This window comes from Cataglyphis hispanica, chromosome 23 (genome assembly GCF_021464435.1).
Source record: "Cataglyphis hispanica isolate Lineage 1 chromosome 23, ULB_Chis1_1.0, whole genome shotgun sequence".
Classification (NCBI taxonomy): domain Eukaryota; kingdom Metazoa; phylum Arthropoda; class Insecta; order Hymenoptera; family Formicidae; genus Cataglyphis; species Cataglyphis hispanica.
The window spans coordinates 3974850-3998758 of record NC_065976.1 but is presented as its reverse complement, the minus strand read 5'-3'; the positions used below and the strand labels follow the sequence as shown (position 1 = coordinate 3998758).

General features: G+C 32.1%; 5 protein-coding genes and 1 long non-coding RNA gene across 8 annotated transcripts; 2 read left to right on the top strand and 4 right to left on the bottom strand.

The window, feature by feature from the left end:
• Nucleotides 1-139: 139 nt before the first annotated feature.
• Nucleotides 140-1768, bottom strand: LOC126857866 (RNA exonuclease 4). 2 transcript variants are annotated; one of them, XM_050607712.1, is made up of 3 exons: nt 1668-1768; nt 1026-1233; nt 140-944 (listed from the first exon to the last, which is right to left on the bottom strand). In XM_050607712.1, the coding sequence occupies exons 1-3, from the start codon at nt 1715-1717 to the stop codon at nt 375-377; spliced, it is 828 nt and encodes a 275-aa protein (XP_050463669.1). In that variant the 5' UTR covers nt 1718-1768; the 3' UTR covers nt 140-374. The 2 variants fall into 2 exon arrangements, with proteins under 2 accessions (XP_050463669.1, XP_050463670.1); XM_050607713.1 differs by lacking the exon at nt 1668-1768 and adding an exon at nt 1520-1667.
• A 141-nt stretch (nt 1769-1909) lies between these two features.
• Nucleotides 1910-4743, top strand: LOC126857831 (neuroepithelial cell-transforming gene 1 protein-like). Its single transcript, XM_050607632.1, has 5 exons — nt 1910-2088; nt 2366-2610; nt 2684-3047; nt 3124-3552; nt 3631-4743. Exons 1-5 carry the CDS (start codon nt 2023-2025, stop codon nt 4066-4068), a joined length of 1542 nt encoding a protein of 513 aa, XP_050463589.1. The 5' UTR covers nt 1910-2022; the 3' UTR covers nt 4069-4743.
• On the bottom strand, nt 4730-7266 carry LOC126857822 (N6-adenosine-methyltransferase subunit METTL3). Its single transcript, XM_050607608.1, has 5 exons — nt 7120-7266; nt 6666-6848; nt 6391-6586; nt 5794-6300; nt 4730-5589 (listed from the first exon to the last, which is right to left on the bottom strand). Exons 2-5 carry the CDS (start codon nt 6817-6819, stop codon nt 4800-4802), a joined length of 1647 nt encoding a protein of 548 aa, XP_050463565.1. The 5' UTR covers nt 6820-6848; nt 7120-7266; the 3' UTR covers nt 4730-4799.
• Nucleotides 7176-8935, top strand: LOC126857880 (pre-rRNA-processing protein TSR2 homolog). 2 transcript variants are annotated; one of them, XR_007688547.1, is made up of 4 exons: nt 7176-7425; nt 7716-7797; nt 7872-8265; nt 8739-8935. XR_007688547.1 is itself a non-coding variant. In XM_050607737.1 (3 exons), the coding sequence occupies exons 1-3, from the start codon at nt 7357-7359 to the stop codon at nt 8201-8203; spliced, it is 483 nt and encodes a 160-aa protein (XP_050463694.1). In that variant the 5' UTR covers nt 7176-7356; the 3' UTR covers nt 8204-8314. The 2 variants fall into 2 exon arrangements, 1 of the variants encoding a protein (XP_050463694.1); XM_050607737.1 differs by lacking the exon at nt 8739-8935 and having other exon boundaries at nt 7872-8314.
• On the bottom strand, nt 8212-17263 carry LOC126857809 (patched domain-containing protein 3-like). Its single transcript, XM_050607565.1, is given in 13 exon segments — nt 8212-8436; nt 8532-8614; nt 8616-8695; nt 8776-8897; nt 9180-9450; nt 9510-9671; nt 9755-9885; nt 10079-10702; nt 10904-11481; nt 11780-11995; nt 12074-12144; nt 12595-12841; nt 16639-17263. Coding segments are annotated over 13 exon segments (2757 nt in total). The 5' UTR covers nt 16785-17263; the 3' UTR covers nt 8212-8410.
• A 1034-nt stretch (nt 17264-18297) lies between these two features.
• Nucleotides 18298-22888, bottom strand: LOC126857887 (uncharacterized). Its single transcript, XR_007688548.1, has 4 exons — nt 22481-22888; nt 20928-21243; nt 20212-20462; nt 18298-19222 (listed from the first exon to the last, which is right to left on the bottom strand). It is a non-coding gene; the product is annotated as an uncharacterized LOC126857887 (long non-coding RNA).
• Nucleotides 22889-23909: the final 1021 nt, after the last annotated feature.

Sequence of the window (23909 nt, the reverse complement as noted above, 5' to 3'; positions counted from 1 at the left end):
CATTTTTTTTAGTTTTACTTTAGACTTTAAAAAGATTGATATATATAAAGGAAAAATATCAACAACATAACAATTGAAATTATATATACTATATGAATATACTTAATTTTATATACAGTGAAAAACGTGTATTAATATATTTTATTATATAAAATACGATTCATTTTATTATACAGATTATAAATATATACATTACAAAAGTGTACTTAACTTATAAAGATATTTCGTAAAATCTTCATGGATCGACAATAATTAATTGAATAAATGAATCTAAGTTCCATCATGTCGCTTTCAGGTTTGGTACATAATTGTTTCATTGTTAAATAAAAATGTGTTTCGAAATGGAAGTTCTTTTTATGAATATAAAAGATTGCTCACCATCGCCCCTTTTTTTCCGATTCCCATTTATTCTTGTACAACATATATAACTGCATTGCCGCTCTCGCGTCTTCCACAGAACTGTGTTCGCCCACCTGTATCTCTCTACCTAACAATTCATGTGCAAGTTTTTTCAAGCTGGGAGTATTTCCCTTTGATATTTGACGAAAAGGTTTATATTTCGAGGTGTCTCGCCAATATCTTCGCGGATGCGACAAGAACAATACGTTAAGATCATGCTTCAATGCATGGCCCACGAGAATTCGACCCTTTAACATATCTGCTACTTCCTTCTGTACAGTGCTAAAGTCTTCTGCATCTTGCAAATGTTCTGGTCGAATTCCACTTACTGCTGTTCTGTAATCTACAACTTTCTCTCTTGGCTTAACATATTTATCATATAAGCAAAAACCATGCTTATTTACAATTGATATTCGAGCTAGCATGCTCTCCGTGCCATCACCAATTCCAACCATCTCGCAATCCATAGCAATATGTTTCGTCAAAGTCTTATTCTCTTTATTCTTGATATCATTGTATGTTTCAGTGTTCTCTTCTGTTCGATTCTGCAATTGACATAAATATCAAGAAGTATATTAATAAATATACATACATATATATATAAATGCAATATTTTAAATATTTACCTTATGTAACGAAGCAACATGTCGTTTTTTAGGTTTTGGATACCTATTTTGTAGAGTATGACCCTCTTCTATGTTTGGTTTAGCAAACAAATTCTTGTACGTCTCCCAATTAGATCCAGACGCTTTACGTTCAGTGCATGGAACAACTTGTTTTATAGTTTTGTTCTTCTTCTTAGGTCCCGTACCAGTTGACATATTATTGTTCATTCTAAACAGATGTTTCCTTTTTATCACATTTTAATTTTTTTCTAACGAGCATTGATAGCTTATGATTTATAATATAAAATAAGATATTTAATATAAAAAAATATGTCCATATTTATTGTTTCTCTAATAACCTAACCTCTCCCACATATCTTATATTTTCTCCGATATTTTCATTATTTCATACTTATATATATCTAATAATGTATATATAAAAGCATATAAAAAAATACGTTTTCAAAGAAAGCACATGAATTTATTACTAATACTAATACTATAACTTAACATACATAATATTGTCATTCATAATTGATAGTGATAATCTTCAATATCTTCAGAGATCTTTATAAAATATATATTATAAAAATGCGCGTATAAATATAAAAGAGTTATATTTATATATGAAACACTGATCACAGGTGGCAAATCGACTCATACCTGATTAGCAACCAATAAATAATAATACACACGAAGATTACATAAAGCATATTATTCCATATGAAAGGTTTGTTGCTTTCTATTCTCTATTATAACTGAACTTACTGCACTAATGTGCATTAAAAATGAGATATATATATATATATATAGAAGTTAGAGAGAAAGAGAGAGGAAACTCAAAAAGTGCAAGAAGTTCAGTCACAAAGAATAAACTTCATATGTACCGTAAGATGTCGCGTGAATGCCGTTTGACAACCGCTTGTGCAGTGAAATCAAATGCGGCGCGTGCGGTACAGTCGGTTGCTCATAAAGTTTTAATTATATTATTTTTTTTTTAAACAATTCGCGATAAAGCATGAACGATGATTGCAACACAAGTATCAAAGAAACGTTTCAGGAACCGCGGAAAAGGTTTTGGCTGGTGAGTCGGCATATGTTTCGCGAAATGACATCTTTCGCGGCTAATGTAACCGACATTCGAATATCAAAATATCATTAATGTTAATCCGAGCAAATTTCTCTTTTTTTTTTTCAATTTTCCAGGCTTTGCTATTGAAATTATACTAACGTCATATACGTTGCAGCGCATTCACGTTTATTCGGCCTACCATTGTTCAATTTGTACACTGATCGACAATAAAATTGTTTTTGTTGAACATAATGTTTAAATGTTATTTATGTATCGCATTGTGCAATAGAGATCAAGAAAACGACCAAAGAGCGACGCAATGAGCATCAGCTCAATGGACATATCCATGGAATCTGATATAGGAAAGAAGAAAAAGCGCCGCAGGATTACAGAGGTTGCTAGCAGTATTTTTTCCTCTTCCATAGTAGGAAGTAAACTGGGAAACACTCTGCACAGATCTTTCACGACCCAACCAAACTCATCGGATTTATCAATTATTGAAGATGAAGTAGAAACTGGAACATTACGTAGAAAGTAATTGTCTGACACTTAAATATCTCGGTTTAGAAATTAAATTTGTTTCTCAAAATATATATGCTAATTTCAGATTGAATAATGTTGCTGAGAGTTGCAACAATTTAACAATCAGGAGTTGGATGTTGGATGTTGCACAGTTACATGGTAAAGAGCGCTTAAACAGTATATTAAGTCGAAGTGAAATTAAAAGACAGGAAGCTATTTATGAATTATACTGTGGTGAAAATGTCCTACTAAATGAGCTCTATGTGCTAAAAAATTTTTATTATGAACCAATGTTGTCTACTGAAATTTTTACATCTGAAGAGTTATATACCCTTTTTGGTGATCTTACAAATCTTATTGAAATACACAGTAACTTAAGGGATGAGTTACTTGAACTCAGAGATAAATCTGGATTTACAAAAACTATCGGTCCAACATTATTGAATTGGGTCAGTTTTTTTTTTATTAATATTTTATAAATATATATTATGTATATGATATTTTATAATTTCCTTATTTTCGCAGTTGTCTACGTTGAAAAAACCGTATCTGGAAAGATGCAGAACATTAGTTTGGGCGAGATATTTACTGGATGAGAAGAAATATAGTAATAAAAGATTCCAATCATTTCTGAAAAAACGATTAGAGTTACCACATTCTGTCGACTTGTGGACTTATTTAGATGTGCCACGTTCAAGGATCGTCAAATATCCATTATTGGTGAAGGAGATTTTAAAACATACTCTTAATAGTGATGCAGATTATTTATTGCTGAAAGAAGCAAGTAGTGTCCTTTCCGATTTGCTAAAAGATATTGATTGGATCATGGGTGATGCTGAATGCAAGGTCGCACAATCGAAAATAAATGCAAAAATCGAGTATGATCCTGACAAGTGCATCGTCAATGCCATAGAGTTAATCATTGAAGGTCAGCTTAAAGACACACGTGGAATAGTAAGTTCTATTTTACACTTTATTATCGATATAACATAACAAATTCATTTAAATATGTTAACATTAATATTTTTGTAGAAATATTACTGCTTTCTTTTCGACACATGTTTCGCAATAACTCGTTCTACACGGCGTGCTATCAAAAAATACAATCTGTTCTTTCCCGTCATACCTAAAGAACAAATATATGTACAAACAGACGATAAAAATAATGCGGAAATTGGTTTTAAAGTCCGAGAACATTCTTTCATGATGGAAGATGAACATAAAAAACGGCATTGGATTGATGCGTTCAACAAATTGTACTCTAGAATGAGTATTCCGGATAAAGTGTTTAACACTGACGAGAAAGAGAACTTGTTGAATAACACAGAATTATCAGAGTCGAATAATCGCGTTACACGGACATCAATGTCTAGGAGAACTTCCACAAGCAGTATAAACGATAATCATTTTTCCTTTTCTATAAGGAAAAGTTTGCTCAAACAAAAGCGCAACAGTATCGGCTATATATAATAAAAGCTCATTTGCGAATTTTTGTATTTTTGATAAGAAGCACATTCGTTAATATATTATACAAAAATGATGAAATATTTCTAATTAGTACAAAAAAGTTAGGGCAACAAAAATTATTCTTATTAATGTTGTAATTTTACTTTACAAAATCCTTAGCACTTTAAGTTTAAAGGAATTTTTAGTAATTACTAAAAATTTTTGAAACATTATGGCAGCACATTCCGTAATATGTACAATAAATGTGATGATATAAATTTAGAGAGATTTGATTTATAATTTTTGTACTTACATATAAAACAGTTAATATATTACATTCATAATCCGAGTTCATCTTGTGCTAAAAATGAATTAATTTATATATATATCACAGAAATTGATCCTAATTTTCAAGGAATTTAATCTACATTGATATTTTTTTCCACTTGAATAATAAGTTTCATTAAAGAAGAGTAGCTTACACACATATACGTAAGACATACATGCTAAATAAAGCATAGCTTAAATATAATGTACAATAATATATACATATACACACACAAATGTTATCAACTTTAAAATATAAGATATAAATCGGTTTTCCTATATTTATAATTATGCGTTTATTTTATATTAGCATATATTTAAATGGTAAATGGAATTTATATATATATTTTGCAATAAATTCTAACAAAATGTGAAGTAGTTTTATTCATGTCAACATTATTCTCATATATTGTACAAAGAGAACAGATTTATGGTTTAGCGGGCTTCATTGAATTTCCATCGGGATAACGTTTCTTGAAGGCTTTGATGAGTTGCGGATCGATTAAATGAACACCGTCAACTTGATTACCTAGAGTGATCCAGTTAGGTTGCACATTGTGCGGTCGACCGAACAATTCAATCTTTCTTGTGCCGGGACTCATGCGTTCGATAATGCCGTAAATCTCGTCGGGCTTGTGACTAGTGGCGCGAACTTCGGCGACGATCACGTCGCTGTCCAACCCTCGATTGATACGAGGATTGCCCTTCATGCCAACTAAACAATGTTCTTTACCATGATTCAGCCAATGGCCCGTTCTACCGGTCCGTATTATTCTTTGCAACTGATTGGTTTTCACCCAAATGATCTCGTCAACTCTCTCGTAACCCCACAACTGTAGGCATTCCCTTCCCAATTCCATGGCTCTGCCAGTTACCCATAAAAACAAGAGTCCTTCATCCTGAAGCGCTGGAATTCCTAATTGTCTCATCTCATCATCTGACATAGTGCCATAAGGTAATTCCATATGAATATCCCATGGTGGATCAGCCATGATTACAGCAAATTTGCCAAGAACTGTCATATCGAGATAACGTAAGTCACACTGAATCCATTGTGGTGGATACAGAGTCAATTCGCTGCCTACATTGCTGCTCGTACTGCTACCGTTTTTATTATCCAAGTTCAGCGTCTTGTTGGGCGCGCTATTGTTTAGACTATCGGAGTCATTGGTTTCCTTTGGTTGAGCTGTAGGACCATCCACCTCATAGTGAACATATCTGCATGAAATAAAAAAGTGATAAAAAAACTTAGTTTTTAAATACAGAGATATTCAGAGAAGTACATTGCGCAGTTTAGCTAATATCTAAATTTATAAAATCTAGATTAATATATGTTGTATATTTATTTGTATGAGAAATGAACAGATTTAATCATATATGGATTTAATCATATATAGATTATAGTGCTTCTTGGATTCTTACTTGCATGTGTCCATGTGAAAGCAGGTATTTAGAAAGCTACAGTCGCCCAAAGATTCATCCGTGTGACTCTGTATGATCTTCTTAAAGTGCAGCTTTTTGCACTTCTCTGCAAATCCCGGACCGCCGTTCAATTTTACACAGTCAACTCTTGTACCGTGCGGACAGAACTCCATGACTTGAGCGCCTCCCTGAGAGCGAAATCGTTCAGCGAGCGATTTCTCTTTCGAAGTCTGCTTTGACAATAAGTCCAAGATCTGCTCGCCAACTTTTTTGCTCTCCTTCTCTCTGATAGTCGGCATCGAAATTAAGGACATGATGTCTTCAGTATTCTTCTTTTCTATCTTTGCTTGCTTTTCTAGAGGTACATGGTCGTTTGGATCGGACGTAGATGTTTCTACGCTTTCGGGATTTTCTGTGTCGTCAGATTGGGATTGACATGACGATTGGGATTCTGTTACAGATAACACTGTATATCCAAAAACTCCATTCTCTGTAACTTCTTTGATCCTATAAATATATATGTGTGCTTCATATTAAATAAATTACAGGATAAGATTATACATATTACATCAAATGATATAATAAATTGTTACTAACTTGACTATATCTTGGGCAGCCAGTTTTTCTAGAATCTTATGAATGTCGGAGGAAGATACATCGGCATTGAGATTTTTGCGTAGCTGATCTATCAAGTCTGCAGACGTTATCGGTAGATTAGGCAGGCATTCATGCAAGATGCAAAGTACATCTCTCTCATATTCGCTATGATCAGAGCGCGAAGATGCATTAGCATCTGCAACAGATTTATACAATAAAATTGCGAATAAATTTTTTTCTATAAAATTTGTAATGCAAATGGTATTCTTCAATACCAGGACACGCTGATTCCGCTGTCAGGGTGGATGAAACTGGCGTTGAAGTGAGCGTATATAATTCATGGCGTTCGCGTTTCCTCTTCTGTAGCTTCTCGCGATAGCTGTTCCTCTTTATTTTGATCGCTTGTATCTCCTCAAATGCATCCGACATGGTTTACGTAGATTGAACGTAAAAACATACTTTAAATATGCAGACAAAGCAATTATAATTTTGTTGATAAGACGGAGTTGAAGGTTAAACGAAGTAGGAGATCTGGTTCTCCAGTTTTCTTAATATCTTATTAATTAGATTATTATTATCATTTAATGTAATATTATACACTTTATAGTTTTATAATTTTTTAATGTTTCACATATGTTAACATTTATATTTAACTGTCACATTATGTTCTTACATATTTGTATACATACATATACACATACAAGACTTGACACTACTAACAGTACTAACCTAACTTTATTTGACTTTACGTATTTCGTAAAGCTAGATTAGCTTGTAGCACGTGTGTGAGTAGCAAACTGCGTGTACAATTTCTGCGTGTACAATTTTTAACATAACGACTATTTTTCATTCTTTATCACATAATTTTCATTTGCTCACATCAGCTCATATTTGTGTCTAATAAAATCCAAAAATAGGTGGCCGATGTATCCTGGTGTATTTAAATCAATTTAAATTAACCTCAAAATGGAAGACACTAAATCATTTTTCTTATCGGTTACTCAACGTATTTTTAGTAACTGGACAGCTTTAAAGGTGAGCTCACATAATCTTTCTAATCTCATGTTAACGTTAATAGAATAATTTTTTTGTATCAAAAGCAGAGTCTTTTCGTTTAGTTGCACTTTTTATGCGGTGCTTATTTTTGTTTTCATTCTATCAATTTTAAATATAAAATTCTTTGATTTTTAAAAGTTAATTTTTTTAAAAAATATAGAGTAGAAAACAATTATTACTTTATTTAATTTAAGCATGAAAAATGTATTGCACCATATAGCTGAAGAATAATTTTATAATCTTATAATAAAATTTTATCTATTTTTTAGTTGGCGGTAGAACATGGTATGGGTTCAGTAGAAAAAGCAATAGAATTTTGTCCATATACAACGGAAGTACTCTATATGAATGGTTAGTTGTTTTTACTATTTCTTATTACACAAGAGTAATATTATAAATTATATTTCATTGTATTTTTTTTGTAGAGGGATTGACCAGTGATCAGATTGCTGCCGAATTAGAGGATTATATGGATGAACAACTTAATACAATATTGGAAGATAACAGCACTGTACAAGTAGCAGAGGAATTGTTAAGGTTTTATCGATATTGCATAGAGGGCAATGAATCTACAGCAAAAACAGAACTCGAGAAATTACCACCGCTACAACCTTGGCTTATCTGTGAACGACCTATTCGATCTACTCGTTCTTTGCCAGTACAACAAGATAGCAGTTCGGATGAGGATATGGATGTAGATAAAAATGAACAAGAAGACGATGGATGGACAGTGGTTACAAACAGGCGAAGCAGATAACTCTCAACTTTGTATAAAAGATATCTTTACTTAGTGCTTTTCTTCTTCACACATGTGTACATGTATGTAAATATATATACAATATATATGCATACATATATTACAATGTAACATGAGTGCACTCATTCCACAACTTACAAATTCCAGCACTATAAAATAATCTAGAAAAATGTTTACCTAAGCAGCCTTTTGAAGCATTGTTAAATATCATTTAGCAAGAGCGTCTTCTATATCTACAAAAGAAAAATAAAAGTTATTTTTGTTCTTGAAAAAAAAAAAAAAAAAAAAGAATATGCTTAATAATATATTGATATTTTAAAGATATTACTTTTTTCGTTTTGGGACAGACAGACAGTAAAATAACCGTTTTGGTATATATCTTGATTCTTTTTCGTGCTAATTTGCTTTCTCGCCGGGTCCCGCCAAACTCAATATTACGGGTAGAAATAGCAATCCGTGAAACAAACCAAATAGTACTACTGATGTGAAGAGCTGGAACAAATACAAGATTATTGTATTTCAATTTCTTTTGCAGCAATTATATTTTTAATAGAGAGCATTATGATTTATACCCTGAAGAAAGTCATGAAAACGTAAGCTTGGCTGAAACCTAGCAGGACGAAGGCGAAGAATGTGCTCAGGCCACCGTTCAACACTGCTGGTCCGATAACGTTGAGCGTTGTCAATGCTCGTTCTATGAAATAAGAAATAATATAATAGTTTTCAATCTAATGAGCATTATTGAATATTATAATCCTCTTTACAAAAAATATCACAATCAAGAAATATCAATTATCTTATTCAATGTTAAAAGATTGAAATAATATCTACTTAGCAATAAATTTTTAATCATATAATCTTTAATCAACTTGAATAAAAGTTTTTATTTTAATTTAAATTGGTAAAAAAATCTTGTGGAATAAAAATATATTTTTGTTCTCAATCCATATACATTTCTAATATGATTACTAGTGACCTTGTTTGCTGCCGCTCGAGCGTATAAACTCCAGACCGATATGTGCGGCGTAATCAACTGCTAATCCTGCACAAAGCAGGATCATAATAGTCGACGAGATTTCAACGGTCAATCCCAGGAAGTACATCGAACCCAGAAGGTCGATAAGTGTGAATAATACGCAACACATTACCCAAAACGACGTCAGTAAGTTTCTAAGTAGCACCAATGTTACTATTCCTACCGCCATTATCTCCAGGCTCAAGTTCCTAATTAATTCTTCACCGATGATCTGCGCAAATTTATTAATTATTGACATATTTGATTGATGAGATAAAAAATTTCATTTACCTTATTCGATGTCCATGTTACGTAATCTAATGAATAAATCGCGATGTGCTCATATCCCTGAGTAAAGTTCACGCATTTCACGGCGTCTCTCAATGATTGCATAGCTTTTATTTGATCGGATGTCGTGCCTACGGGAACGTATTGCACTGAAATCTGCGAGGTCTGAAATCATCATGCATTTTTCCGTGAATGAGAAAAAAATGTTTTACACTTGAAGGCATATAGAATGTTTTTTTTTTACGTACTGTAATGTTATAATCATTGAATGGCAATTTGTCAAATTTTATATCCTGAATATATGCTTGGCCCTTTACCGTAAACAGGAGATATTCCGTGAGAGTATTGTAATATTCATCTTTATCCTCAATATATTGTGCTGATGAAAGATAATATTATATTAATAAACAACATATTTATAATAAAAGTATATATAGCTATACTTTACTAAGGCAAAATTTATAGTTCAGTTTCTTTTCGCACGATTATATTCTTTCTTATCTAGATTTTGATAATTAGATCGCATATCGCATATCGCATATTATGCTATCGTCTCACTATGTATCAATTACCTTTGCCGGTAGTTCTCAACCATTCTTGGTACGCCATGAACCATGGGTCGAGAGTACGATTGTTGACGTACGGATTTTGTTTAAGAATGTCCACCAGCTGAAAGAGCGCTTGATGATCCTCGTAATAGTCCACGCCCGTCAAATATATGTTTATATGTTTACCGTACTTGGGAAAGTGTTCCTTCAATTTATTGTGAAACTGTATGGGGTAAGATTCCTGATTCAGGTATGCGAGCGGATCAAAGTTCTGGCTCAACTGAAATATCGCCCATACGTTGAGGGACAACAAGGAAGCGGTAACTAATAGAATGATCGTTTTCACGGACGTTTTCATCACACAAGGTCCGATGTACTTCTCGAAGATGAGCCGCTGAAAGTTCCGTTTACTGCATTCGTTTGGTCGCCAATTGGTACGCGGCTGGCAACAACAACCGTCCTTTTTCGCTGCCAATCGTCTCTCGTCGTACACCAGACAGCTGACGAAGAATGTGATCTCGTAGATATAAAGAAATAGTATACCCATCGCGGCAAACATGCAGAAGGACCTCAAGAACGGCATCACCGTCGTCATGCCGATAGCGAAGGCTACCATGTTGGTCAAAGATGTCACGGTGATGGACATACCTGCAAACGTAAACAAAAGTATCAATTGAATTATGGGATATTCTATTTTAATATTAATGATAAATTCTATCATTTCTTGTATAAGCTTCTCATATTTTTATTTGGATATATATTTTTAATTCAACAGGCAATACGCATTATTTCTGTTGCGTATTATTTCTGTCCTCTTTAATACTAAGCTTGCCGAGTACTCCGTCGCACCTGATACTTGAATACACTTTGCGATACGAGTGGAAATATCTGAAGACTTGTCCGTCTCCGATATAGTGTCGAGACTCTGCATGATGACGAACATGTCATCGACGCCGATGCCAAGTAACAGGAATGGCAGAATTGGATGCACGGGTCCGTAGAAAAACCCTATGTAGTAACACACCCCGTAGGATGACAGAAGAGCCTGACCGACTACGGAGATGCCCATGAAAGAAAGATATATCCGTTGTTGCATCGCATTGCACCGACCAATCATCACGATCACGTAGATTGTGATCAGCGACATGCCGCAAAATAATACGGTCATGTTGCTGTTGATCACCTCGTGCAGCATGTCCTGATAGCTGCGCAGCGTCACCGCGTAGATCTCCATGCCCGCCGGTAGAGTACGATTCGAATGTAGTACTCTTTCGATGAACTCGATCTCCCATTCCGGTGAGTGCGGATTACTTTTCTTCAGCAACCAGTACATTAACGTCGCCTTCGCGCTCTTTACCTTCCCATTCGCGTCGTATTCAACACCCGCCAGTAATGGCGCAATATTGGACAATACGTCTTTGGTATTCCTGCATAAAGTGAATTAAAATATGAGGAATAAATAAAAAAAATGTATGTATGAGCGCTCTTAACTATGTAGCGTATTTCATCCAAATAAAATTTTAAAAAGTGCGAAATTAATTGAATCAATATTAAAAGCTATGTAATTGTATAAAAATAAGAAACTTTTAAATAATAAAATATTTTTTTTCTCAAAAATGTAAAAGGCATTAATTTACAATGTATTATATAATTAGTGTATATTAAATTTTATCTTGGAACGATTCAATTGTATCAATTTTGTTATGTAAAGATTCAGGAACTCACTTATTTTGCAAAGTCATGGTGATGTCATTTAGTATTTGTGGCTTCGTTAAATTATCAATTTTTTTTTTACCATCCTTCTGCCATAACTTCAAGAGCGATTTATGAATACAAGGCTCTTTTGTCATTGTATTATTTATAATAGGCAGATATTCTTCGGGAAACTCAGATTTATCCATAGTTTCCCATTTATCGTCTTCTTGGAACCACGTAAAGTATCTATAATATAATGCAAATGTTTCATTAAGTTCATCCAAAATAATCTTCATATTTTGATGTATGTAAAAACATACTTACCCAGCGCACACATCTTCCCAAGTGTTATTCTTTACAACTATGCTTTTCACATCTTTCTCGATGTCTTGAATCTACAATTAAGTAAGCAATCATTATGATAAAAATGTGATCGAAACAATATACTTTATAGCATGCCTTTATCAAGAACATCTATTTAAAAAAAAAAAATTACTTAAATAAATATTAAAAAAATATATACATGTATACAAACGGAAGGATCATAAGCATCAATGTTAATTAGATTAACTATATACATTACATAAAAAATGATTTTGATGTAATATAGCTAATCTTATTTTAAAAAACATATATGAATAGATTAAAGAGACGATCCTTTGATAGCAAATGAGATGACTGATCAATTTTTAAACATTCTAAAAGCATAATAAAGACTGTGCTTTGTTGCAGAAATTTTATAAACAAATATGATAATAATTGTTTTAACTACGCGGAAAGAATTGTGCATTAATATGAAAAAGAACCTTCGTTGATACTCGTATAATTCATGATCGCCTATGTACCGATCGCAGCACTTCGGGCTCCAGCACATTAGGGGCAACGATGATGATGCTTTCGTGCCTGAGATCGTCCCGAAAATGCTCCTTTACCCAGGCAGCATCCTTGCGAATTACAGAATCCATTGGCATGTAGAGCTCAACTTCGTCAATCTCCTCCTTCCAGAGTAACATTCCCAAGCCACAAACGAGATTTAGGCAAAGGGATATGATTAGCCAAAGCCATGGCTTTGTGGCTATACTAAGTCCGATCCTGAAGAAGATATATGAAAACAAAGATAAAAAAAATAGAAGATAAAATCAAATAAAAAGTAATATAAACAATTCAACTATATTAAACTTATACTTAACTTATACATAGCTTATGTAAAAATTAAATATATAAAAAAGTGAGAGAATAACTAAATAAATAAAAATTAATTCGATAAAGCATCGACTTTGTCACATTCGTCAAAAAGATTGTCATTAAAATTGAATGCAACGCCTGTCTCAGGCAACTTATATTAAATTATATAAATTCAATCCGTGATCATATGATCGTGAGAGACAATGGTAATCGATAGAGGTCGGAGGCAATGATCTCCGAATCAAATAAGAAACAAAAATACAATCGTCCCATTGTCAGGATTGATATATTAGCTCACATGTGCAATTCAATTATCGATATTTTGTTATTTCTACTATCGGTGCATATAATATATGCGTCGTTTGTATGTTCCTGGCTCATTATTTTTTTTTCCAATGATTATAAAAAGAGTATATATTTTTATTAATAAAAATATATACATATTTAAAAGTTGACAAAATCTTACACAGCGTGGACACAAATCATTTTTTTTTTATTTTAAAGTAATAGCTAATAAGACATTTGTAAACACTGTATTTATTTTGAAATTCTTAGCGAAACTAAACGGCAATCTCAAAACGTACTGACAATGACACAATAACAAACAAATGTAAACAAAAAAAATGTAAACACACATGTAGGATATAAAGAAAAGATGATGATAAATAAGTACGAAAATTATGATATTTCAGAATCGCATATCTCAGAAAGAAACCGTCGAAAAATTCAAAGCGTTTAATTATTTATTGTTAGGAATGTGCTCTCTACAATATATATCAAAAGGAAAATGGTCCGCGAGCTGTGTTAAGTTTTTGTCAACTTTTACCTATATTTATAAAAATCAAAATAATGATCAAAAATTCCAATTAAATTATGTATAATTTATATATAGATATTCATTTAATTTATATAGATAATTTAATTTATATATAGATATCATATTTTTATTAATTTTCAAAAAATATTTTTCGAACCTTTTAAAATTAGACCTTTTAGAGTTTAAAAAATTTTCAAAGACTTCGAAATCTGTTTCTAGTTATGCGATTAATTACTAATTAGATGTATTCAAGATAATTTCAAGGCCACACGCAAACAGATTTTCTCGAGATGAGACTTAACTTTTTTCTTCTCAAGTCAACTATCATTGAAGCCACTTAAACTACTAATTAATCGTTACGTAGAGACCAAGAAAAAAAGCTATTTTGCACGAGAGTCGACAGAGTTGTTTAGATTGTTTTGCATTGCTTTATAAATGAAATCTTTGATGTTCTAAAATATCCTAACATCAAAAAAAACTTCGCACAAGAAGAGTTATGTAAGGGGACATACGTTAAAAATTAACAGTTTCAGTAATCCTACACAGAAGTGCTGTAAATGCAAAGAAAAAGATTAGATATTAATATAAAAAAGTAAAAATACAAATACAAAATACAAAATATAATATTAAAGAAGAATACTTGATAAGTATTTATAACAGATTATTAGAAAGTGGAATTATGTGAATATTGAGGACAGTTGTTAAGACAATGATACTGCAGTACACCCTCATAAATATATTAATCTGATAAATATTTACAAGTTAGCTTAAAAAAAAGCGGAAACGATTTATATAAAAATTAATAAATTCTAATATTTCATAAAATAATATTGTTTAGAAACATTTCTATGTACATAAAAATTGTTATTTGTATATAATTATATAATCTCCTTGCTCATTTAATTACATTTCTTCTCACATTTAAAATTTTGTAATCATATATATAATTTTCACTACACGTGTACAATTTTATTGTTTAAATAATGTTTCTTTAGGAATTCAAGAAATATAGCAATATTAGTGTCAGATTTCGAAAAGTTAAGTTCTAAAGAAATGATTAAAGAATTTTCACGAGATTTTTTTACAAAATAATTTACTTAATGGAATTTTATTTCTGTGGAATTTGTTTGATTGACAAGAACGTGAATAATCAAGCGCAACAATCTTACTGTGCTATTGCGAAAATTGGCTGAAACCAACTTACTAACCTAGTAACAGTTAATATACATGACTGTACCATCTATTTCTTCCATTTGAGATTGATTATCCCAATGACTCGAGAAAGAGATTTGTAATGTCATAATGTGGAAAAGCATTTGAGTCTTTGACAATCACATATAATCATAATATATTAGATATGATTTACGAATTGAAATAATTTTTCTGATATTTTTTAAATATAATGAAATATGATATATTCAGATAAATAATAAAAAAGAGAGAAAAAGAATTATATCAAGTTGTAATTATAAGATATTACACAATATTGTGCGCGATATGTGTTATATATCAATATTGTGGTAATATAATAAAACTTAATTGTGTGATTTAATTATAAATTTATAAATACATATATAAAAATATATATGAATAATGTAAATGATTTAATTATACAAGATCTAAAAAATATTTTGTAAATAAATATTTTAACAAGTATTGCAGCCAATTCATTCTTTGTCTTTCAGATTTTCTCCGAATCACAGATTGATAAGATATCGGGATTGCACCTGGTCATTTTAAAGATGATCGATAACGCAGTAGATATATAACGCATATTCAAATTAGTGTTTGCATTGCGTATCTTAATACTCGTAGATAATTTAATGTTTCTTTTCTCGAACAAAACAAGTTAAAAAAAATATTAGAATAAAATTGTAGGTAAATGAGCCATTTCTTGTAGCGTATAACTTAAAAGATTAAAAAAGTTTTCTTCTCGTTTCTCTGTGCGTATTGTATAAAACGATAGAACTCTATAATACAAAGAAGTTCTCTTATCTAAAACGATCTATTTGACTGGCGTGCCGTCATTTTTCATTCATGAATTCTTCTACTGATCTGAAGAGTTGATCTTGACAAATAAGCGTATAATTTAAAAGATTTAAAAAATTTTCTTCACGTTTCCCTGTGTGTATAGAACAATAGAACTCTATAATATAAAGAAGTTCTCTTATCCAGGACAATCTATTTGACTGGCGTCATTTATCATTCATGAATTCTTCTACCGATCTGAAGAGTTGATCTTTTTGCAAAGTTTGCAATTTTCAACATAAAAATTTTTTTGTCTAATAAATTTTTAAATTATATAATAAATATATAATAAATTTTTAAATTATATAATATTTAACATAAAGTTTACTTGGAATTATAAATGTGAAAATTCTACTACTATTCTCTCTCTCTCTCTCTTTCTCTTCTCTTCACTTCTATTGTATTTATACTTTCCGTATTCTAGTTCTTTGTTCTTTCTTTCTCTGAAACTAAGAAAGAGAGAAAGAACCTTAAATATATATTTATTTCATTCAAGCTACAGATAACGAGCAGGTAGTACATTCAACTTAGAATTCTTTTCAAGACTACTCTTCTTAGTTCCGCTACATCACCAGTCTTTGAACTCTCGAAAAGGAGTAGGTACTCAGTAGCACGCATCCAAACATCGAAGGAAAGAAACGAGAGGGATTAAGGATCGAGAGTGTAGCCAAAGAGAACAAAACTCTTAAACTCCGATGTTTTGTAAACAAACGTGGAGACCGATAAACAACACGTCCTTGCCTACGAACGGTAGTTAAGAATCGAGCGGGGAACCCTCTTTCCCAACCGCGCTATTGCGGGCTTCCGGGGCGGAGGTGGGAAAAAGGGGACCCGACTATGCGTACTTCCGCACACTCACCGGTAAAATATTCGATCGGCGTTCAAGTGAAAGTCAAGCAGCAACTCCTTGCAGCGGCTCCACGTGACGATGGTTGTTGCACTCTGTTCGTTGTCAGCTGTGGCTGTAGCTGTCGTCGGCCGACCGCCGTCATCGCACGTCTCCATTTCGGCGATGCTCTCGCTACCCGCGTCCGATTGTTAACTGACGCTCTCGCGGTCGCGGTCGCTCTTTGTGTTGCCGACTGACTGACTGGTTAGCTAACTCGCTCCCGAGCGAGCTAGAGCAGTAGCGTCGAATGACGAATCCGGGATTGAGCGGCGGGATTATACGCCGTGCACGTGCATTACGTTGACATACGCAACTGACAGTACATTGACGACATCGTGACAGCGATATCTCTGTCAATGTTTTGCGACTTAATGATATCTTCTTGTCGGTATTTAATTTATATTTACAAATTGTGTATAATAGGGTTCTCTTTAAATATCCGTCGTACTCCTTCTCTAATTATAATATTGCAAGCGATATACATTCTTCGCTAATTTAAGGTACTGTCGGAATCACAGGCTTACGTAATTATTTGAAGAGATGTCTTATTTAGACGCTCTCGTTTTTCAGTCGTCTGGTCATAAACATACTAGAACAGTTTCTGAAACAAATGGAAGATTTCGATTCAGTTTCAATAACATAAACATATATACATATGCCACACCGCTGCACATAATCAAGCATTATGTCAAACACTAATATACATATGTAAAACTATTCCCCTGCTCGACAGCTATTAGACTTCAAAATTAACCGATGTCTAGTTCTCTATTGTCATTATTGCTTAATAGCTGATTCACATATGCAGACACGGTGGCTCATTTCGTGCGCAAGTGACATAAAATCCGAGAGAGCCTTGTACTTATTTGTGATCGTTGAAAAGTTTAGAATGTATTTCAAGTAAAACGTAATAAACTTTTATATTAATTTCTTAGACCTTATATATATATATTTTTTTTTATATAATTTTAAGATTACTACTATTGCTTATATTATGGAAAATCCGAATGTCGAAAAATCTAAACATTGAAAATCTAAATATCAGTGAAATTGTACAATGACATATGTGCAATGGTGTATGTAAGATATGAATATTCGCCAGATAGACGCAAGTACATGTGCACCGAGATGTGCACTTACTGTTGCTTCCGAATATGCGAAGAGAATGGCGGAAGAGCTCTTGGTACAAGTGCACTGAATGAGAGTACATAAATGAGTGAGTAAAATGTTAGAGTCTTGGCACAAGGAAGTCCTCTAATGCGATGCAAATTCTCATTGTTCTAGACATAATATTGACGTCAAGTTACATCAAAATGATTACTTTTACTATCTAGAATGATATAAGAATAAATACGAACAAAGAAAATATTTATAATTCCCAAATTATGATGGTTTTCTCTTATTATCAGTAGAAAATATAAAATATGACGGTTGGAATAGAATAAAATATTTTTAAATTTAATCAAAATTAAAAGTCACGTTTTTTTACATTTTAATAAAATTCCGATTTTATTTAAATTTTGAAAATTTAATTTTTTTATTTTTTAAACTTACCTTATTTGAATGATTAAATTATGAATCCATTTATTATAATTGTTTTTGTTGGCTTTTTTCAGCTACTTTAAAATAAAATAAGTACGTTCAATTTTTTTTCTGGTGTACAAAATATAACTTTAATATTCCATCGCAAATGTTTAGTTTCAATTTAATGCCAAAATATAGAAAGCATCTCATTGAGTGCATATGCTCCACAGCAGGGTCAAATGTTATCTTTTACGAGAATTATTTACGAGGATTATTACTTTTTATTAGAAATTTTTTTTCTTATGAAACGTATAATTAGATTAAATAAACAGCATGTGCGAAAATAAAGACGCGTATCTGAATAAGTCAATTTTACAAAAATAGATAAATATCGCGTTCAATTTGAATAAAAAATTGCGTATTGCGCGATATCTTACGTTTACAGGATATTAATAATTTTATATAGAGATTGTTGCCATATATACATATATCTGATGTTACGCGTGTGTAGCGATTTAGAGAAATATAATTGAAGGAAATATCTTCTTTAAACGGATAAATCACTTTAAGCACTAATGAAACGCAAATGTCAGGTCTATTCGTTTTAGTTACATTTTCTATGTTTATAAAAAAATTGAACGTATATATCAAAGCAGAATTAAAATGAGCCAAAGAAAGCAGCTTAAAATGAGCGAACCTATCTGTAGCGGTTTGATTGATTTAACCGCCCGAAATAATCGCCTGTGGAAAGTTCGCGACCCTGTCACCGTTTTCTCGTACACTCGCATGGTTAGATGTGTCTGAAGCCACATGATGCTGTTGCATAAGAGTCTGATGCACTAACGAACAGCTGTTTGCGTGCGAATGCACCGACGTGTCCGCGATTGCGCGCACTGTTGCGACGATGATTAATCATTTGCGGTACACCCACACCGAGATTACCTTCGGAAACAATGGAAATAGACTTCTCTCTCACGCTTTCCTTTACAGACCGACTCTCAACTCATAATTTGTATTCAGCAGTATAATCCTATAAAGCATAATTAATAATACAAATATTATTGTTAGTCAAAAGATTGATTTCTATCTTGATTATGATTATGATTAATTTAATTTATTCTCTCTTTGGATGAAAGAATCGGATCCTAATTTGGAATTAATTTATTATTTAAGTATGATATTTATATATAATTTATAATTAAGTTAGAATCTTAGATTTAATTAAATTATTGTTAATTAAAAGATTGATTATAATTAATTTCATTCTCTCTCCGGGGGATAATCTAATATTAATTTGGAACTAATTTAAACTTATTATTCAAGTTTGATATTTATATATAATTTATAATTAATTATAATTAATTTATAGTTAATTTATAATTCACTTAGAATTTCAGATTTAACTTAATAGTTAATCAAAAGATTGGTTATAATTAATTTTATTCTCTCTCCGGGTGAGAAATCTAATTCTAATTCGGAACTAATTTAAACTTATTATTTAAATTTGATATTTATATTAATTATTTATATTTATATTTATGTTAATTATTTATAATTTATAATTATATAATTAAAAGGTAAAATCTCAGATTTAATCTAATGATTCACATAATTAGAATTAATTAATTATGTTTGTGATAAAATGTTTTTGGGCAATAATAAGATGAATGTGGCAGAATGTGTAAAGTAACACACGTGGATAGTTTATGTTATCGCGTATCTGCACTTATAATTATAAATTATCTGATAATTTGATTATGATAAATACGCGGTCATATCTCGAAGCTGCTTTTGTATCTATGATGTAAATACATATTTATAGAGAAGCGATGAAAGACGCGTTACAAAAGTGATGATACGCTCCAGATGAATGTGAATGAATACAGGATCATGATCCTAAAGTTCGAAGTCTTATATGATAATGTTATCTATTATCAAATTTTGTCAACACGTTGTCGCTCCGCAAAAATAAAATCTGTAATATTTATCGCATTAGTTGTAACTGTTGAAAGAAATTACCTCGGAATAATAATAAAAGCAATATCCGTCCGAAAGATTAAATTCATGGTCAAATGTTATTGTATTCGGCATTAAAAAATGCAATTAATAATGAGTTAATTCGCTCACAAAACCGGACAAACAAGTTTTCATCTAACAATGAATCCAACATCGATGACGAATACGCATCCACTTTTTCCGTTACGCTCGTTACTTGATACCAAAGAGTGTGTCTTTCAGTGTGAAGTTGAGCGCATCTGGACATCTGGAATCTGGAATTTGGACTTTGAATGAACGCGCGGTTTGAATCATAGATATGTAATAAATATAGACTAGCGTATCTCATCTTAAGGTCAGGTCTACAATAGCTGCAGTAAGCCTGAAGTTTAGCCTTCTACTTTCAGCTCTAAAATATGACATATAATTTTCAGGCATTGACGTTAAAGAGCTGTATGCAGTTGACACTTGACAAAAAAAAAGAAAAAGAAAAAAGTGACATATAATTATATAATATAAGTGACATAATTTTCGGCCAGAAATATTTCCTGCATTGCCTGAAGTTCTAATCTTTAAGCGACTTGGTCAGATCCGACCTCTTAAAGCTTATGACTTAAAACTTTCGATATAATTCTAAAGGTTAAAGGCTTACTATACACCTATTGTAGACCTAGCCTAATTCTAAGCAATGCGTGTGGCATAATTAGAATGATGCTCACGAATGTATATAAATAACTTACGTCCATGATCCCTCCTTCCTATTCTTATATATGAGAGGATAAGCTACATTTTCATTCGTTGACAGCTTTCTTTCTCTTCCTGAATTTCGATCACGTAGCGCTTTTAATCGAAATTACAAGTACAGTCGCAGTCTATATTTACTGTGTCTATGGTTCCCAAATCAAGTTGCACCAATTATCACCTGACGTATAGACAAATTCTCTATAGAAGCAGCCAGAAGAAGAAGTTGCCACCAATTCTGGCGTAATCTCTGACGCATGCGCAGCAGATCTAGATATCCATGCTTAAAAGCCTCAGCTCTGATATTTCGGCAATCTGTAAGTATCGAGATACACGTGTAAAGTATATTTAAACATAAAATTAAATAATAAAGAGAGTATATAATAATATCGAGCGCGGCTCAATATAAAAATATAGTAAATATAATTTTAAATATTTTAATCAGCAATAGCGCTGCGCACAACATCGAGAAAGAAAAAACGCGCTATATTCGAGTATCTCGTGGAACACGCGCGCTGAAGTTTGCGCGGGAAGGTACTTCTAGAACACATCTCTTCTAGAATATATATCTGGAGGCGATGTGCGCCTGTCGAATCGAGGCTAGACGATGAGCATCGCACGATTAGCGAACGGTAATTTTAACGTTTTCTTCCTGCTGCCTTTGTGTCAAGTCGATTTTCAACTGCACTCTCGGCCTGAATATGTAATTCATCTTACATTAAATTTGCACCCTTTCAGGAAATATAATTTCACATATCATTACGAGAACCACCAGGCGCCTCCGGGCGTGGCAAGAGGATTATGACTTCTTATCATATAGCGAGCGCAAAAAGTCGCTCTATATGCAGATTGCTCATCGCTTATCTGGTGTATGGTACTCGCTACACGCGCGTGCGAGAAGAGAACCGGAATTAAATTATCGTCCAACAAGAAAAACAAATGTCTTTATTCCTGCTCTGCGCACTTTGCAAGAAAAAGACGCCTTTATCGAGTAAACGTCTATCGGGTAAAAATCTTATTTAGCGATGCGTGCAATATAATTGCATAGAATTTCAACACTGCATAAGAGGAGATAAGGATACCCAAAAGTTTTGAAAAATTTAAATAAAGGTTTTAGGGCAAGGTTCTTTGATCGCAGTTCTTAATAATAATATGAATAGTATTTTAGAGTGATTTATTAAAAAGTAAAAAATATATTAAAAATTATTTATTGAATTAAGCTTCAGAAAAAAATATACGTCACTAAATCATATTCTTCACTCGATTAAAATTTTTTTTTTTTTGCTGCATCTTTTTTTTGACATTTAAAATGCTCTTTACAACATGTTGCACTCATCCTCAGATTATAAGTGGTTTCTGTTTTCAATATTTCTGAACTCGGATATGAAAACATTCAAAGAGATATATTATTTGGATAAAATTTCAGTTTAAAAGAATTTCTGTAGATCGTGGGATCCAGCCTTATTCAAGATACTTGTAATACTTTGATATCGGCAATCTACGCGGATAATATACCATAGATTTCTATACTAAAAAATTCTATTGGTTTGACCTCTGCATCGGTGACGGTAATTCGCATTTGTCCCTGTTTGCAGCGTTTATAGAGGCTAAACAATTTGCCGGATCCACCTGGGCCTATTGACTTCAGGAGGGGAGTCAAAAAGACGAATCAAGCTCGAGCCCCTAAGTAGGTCTTTAGCCGTTCAAAGACCGTTATCTGGCTCGCGACCTTCGGCAAACAATCCGTCTGCGGTCGTTTGTCCTCGTGCAACAACGGCACCGCCGTTGCCCGGATCTCGCGACACACTGCGCTCGTCCAGCTTCCCATATATCAGTTGGAGCGAACTGATCCAGAAGATATCGATTACGTCTCGTTGATTCGAAGGATCATGACCGCGCAGATCAGCTTGCACAAGAAAGTTTGCATAGTTCAATTAATAATTATTAGATTTGAACTTTATTTTTATTCCACTGATACTGCGCTCGCCTATCTGCATCATGCTAATTTGCAGTAATAATTAGAAAAATTTAATTCACCAGAGATAACTAATCTTAATATTGTATAAATACAAATCTCTAATTTAATTCTATTAAATTTCTAGATAAAATCTAATTAGATTAAAATCTAATGATTAAAGGATTTTTTGTGGAAATAGTATAGTATAATCAATTTTAAAATTTAATTTAGAGATCAATGTTTTGAAAATTTTCTTTCTGAAAAAATAAATCAATTAAACATTACCTGATTTTAGAAGATTATATATATATGTATATATATATATATATATATATATATATATATATATATATATAAATCTTCTAAAATCGAGATAATGTTTAATTGATTTATTTTTCAGAAAGAAAATTCTCAAACATTGATCTCTAAATTAAATTTTAAAATTGATTATACTATACTATTTCCACACTAAATCCTTTAATCATTAGATTTTAATCTAATTAGATTTTATCTAGAAATTTAATAGAATTAAATTAGAGATTTGTATTTATACAATATTAAGATTAGTTATCTCTGGTGAATTAAATTTCTATTATAATTATATATATATATATATATATATATATATATATATATATAATTAATATTGTTATTGAAATATTAAATTAATAATATTCAACTTTTACAAACAATATTTTTTTATTTTCTTATTTTCTATTTATCTATTTTTTTCTGAAAAAAGAGAAAGAAAAGGAACTCTTATTATAAAAAAGAAAAAATATGAATATAGTCTTCGCCTTCGCACATCATTTGCATATATATCTATAAGATCTAAAGATTCATCTCCCACGCGCGGATTCCTGTTCACTTTTCGTAATCTTTTTCCGGAAATCCCGGCCAACCGGTCGTCCTTCGACAGATTTGACAGAACCGAATTCTTTCAGCTAAATCGATGACTTGTCGCCGGTTCCTTCGTTCCAGTGCAATATATATAACAGGTCCGTAACAAAACCGGCCGGGAAGT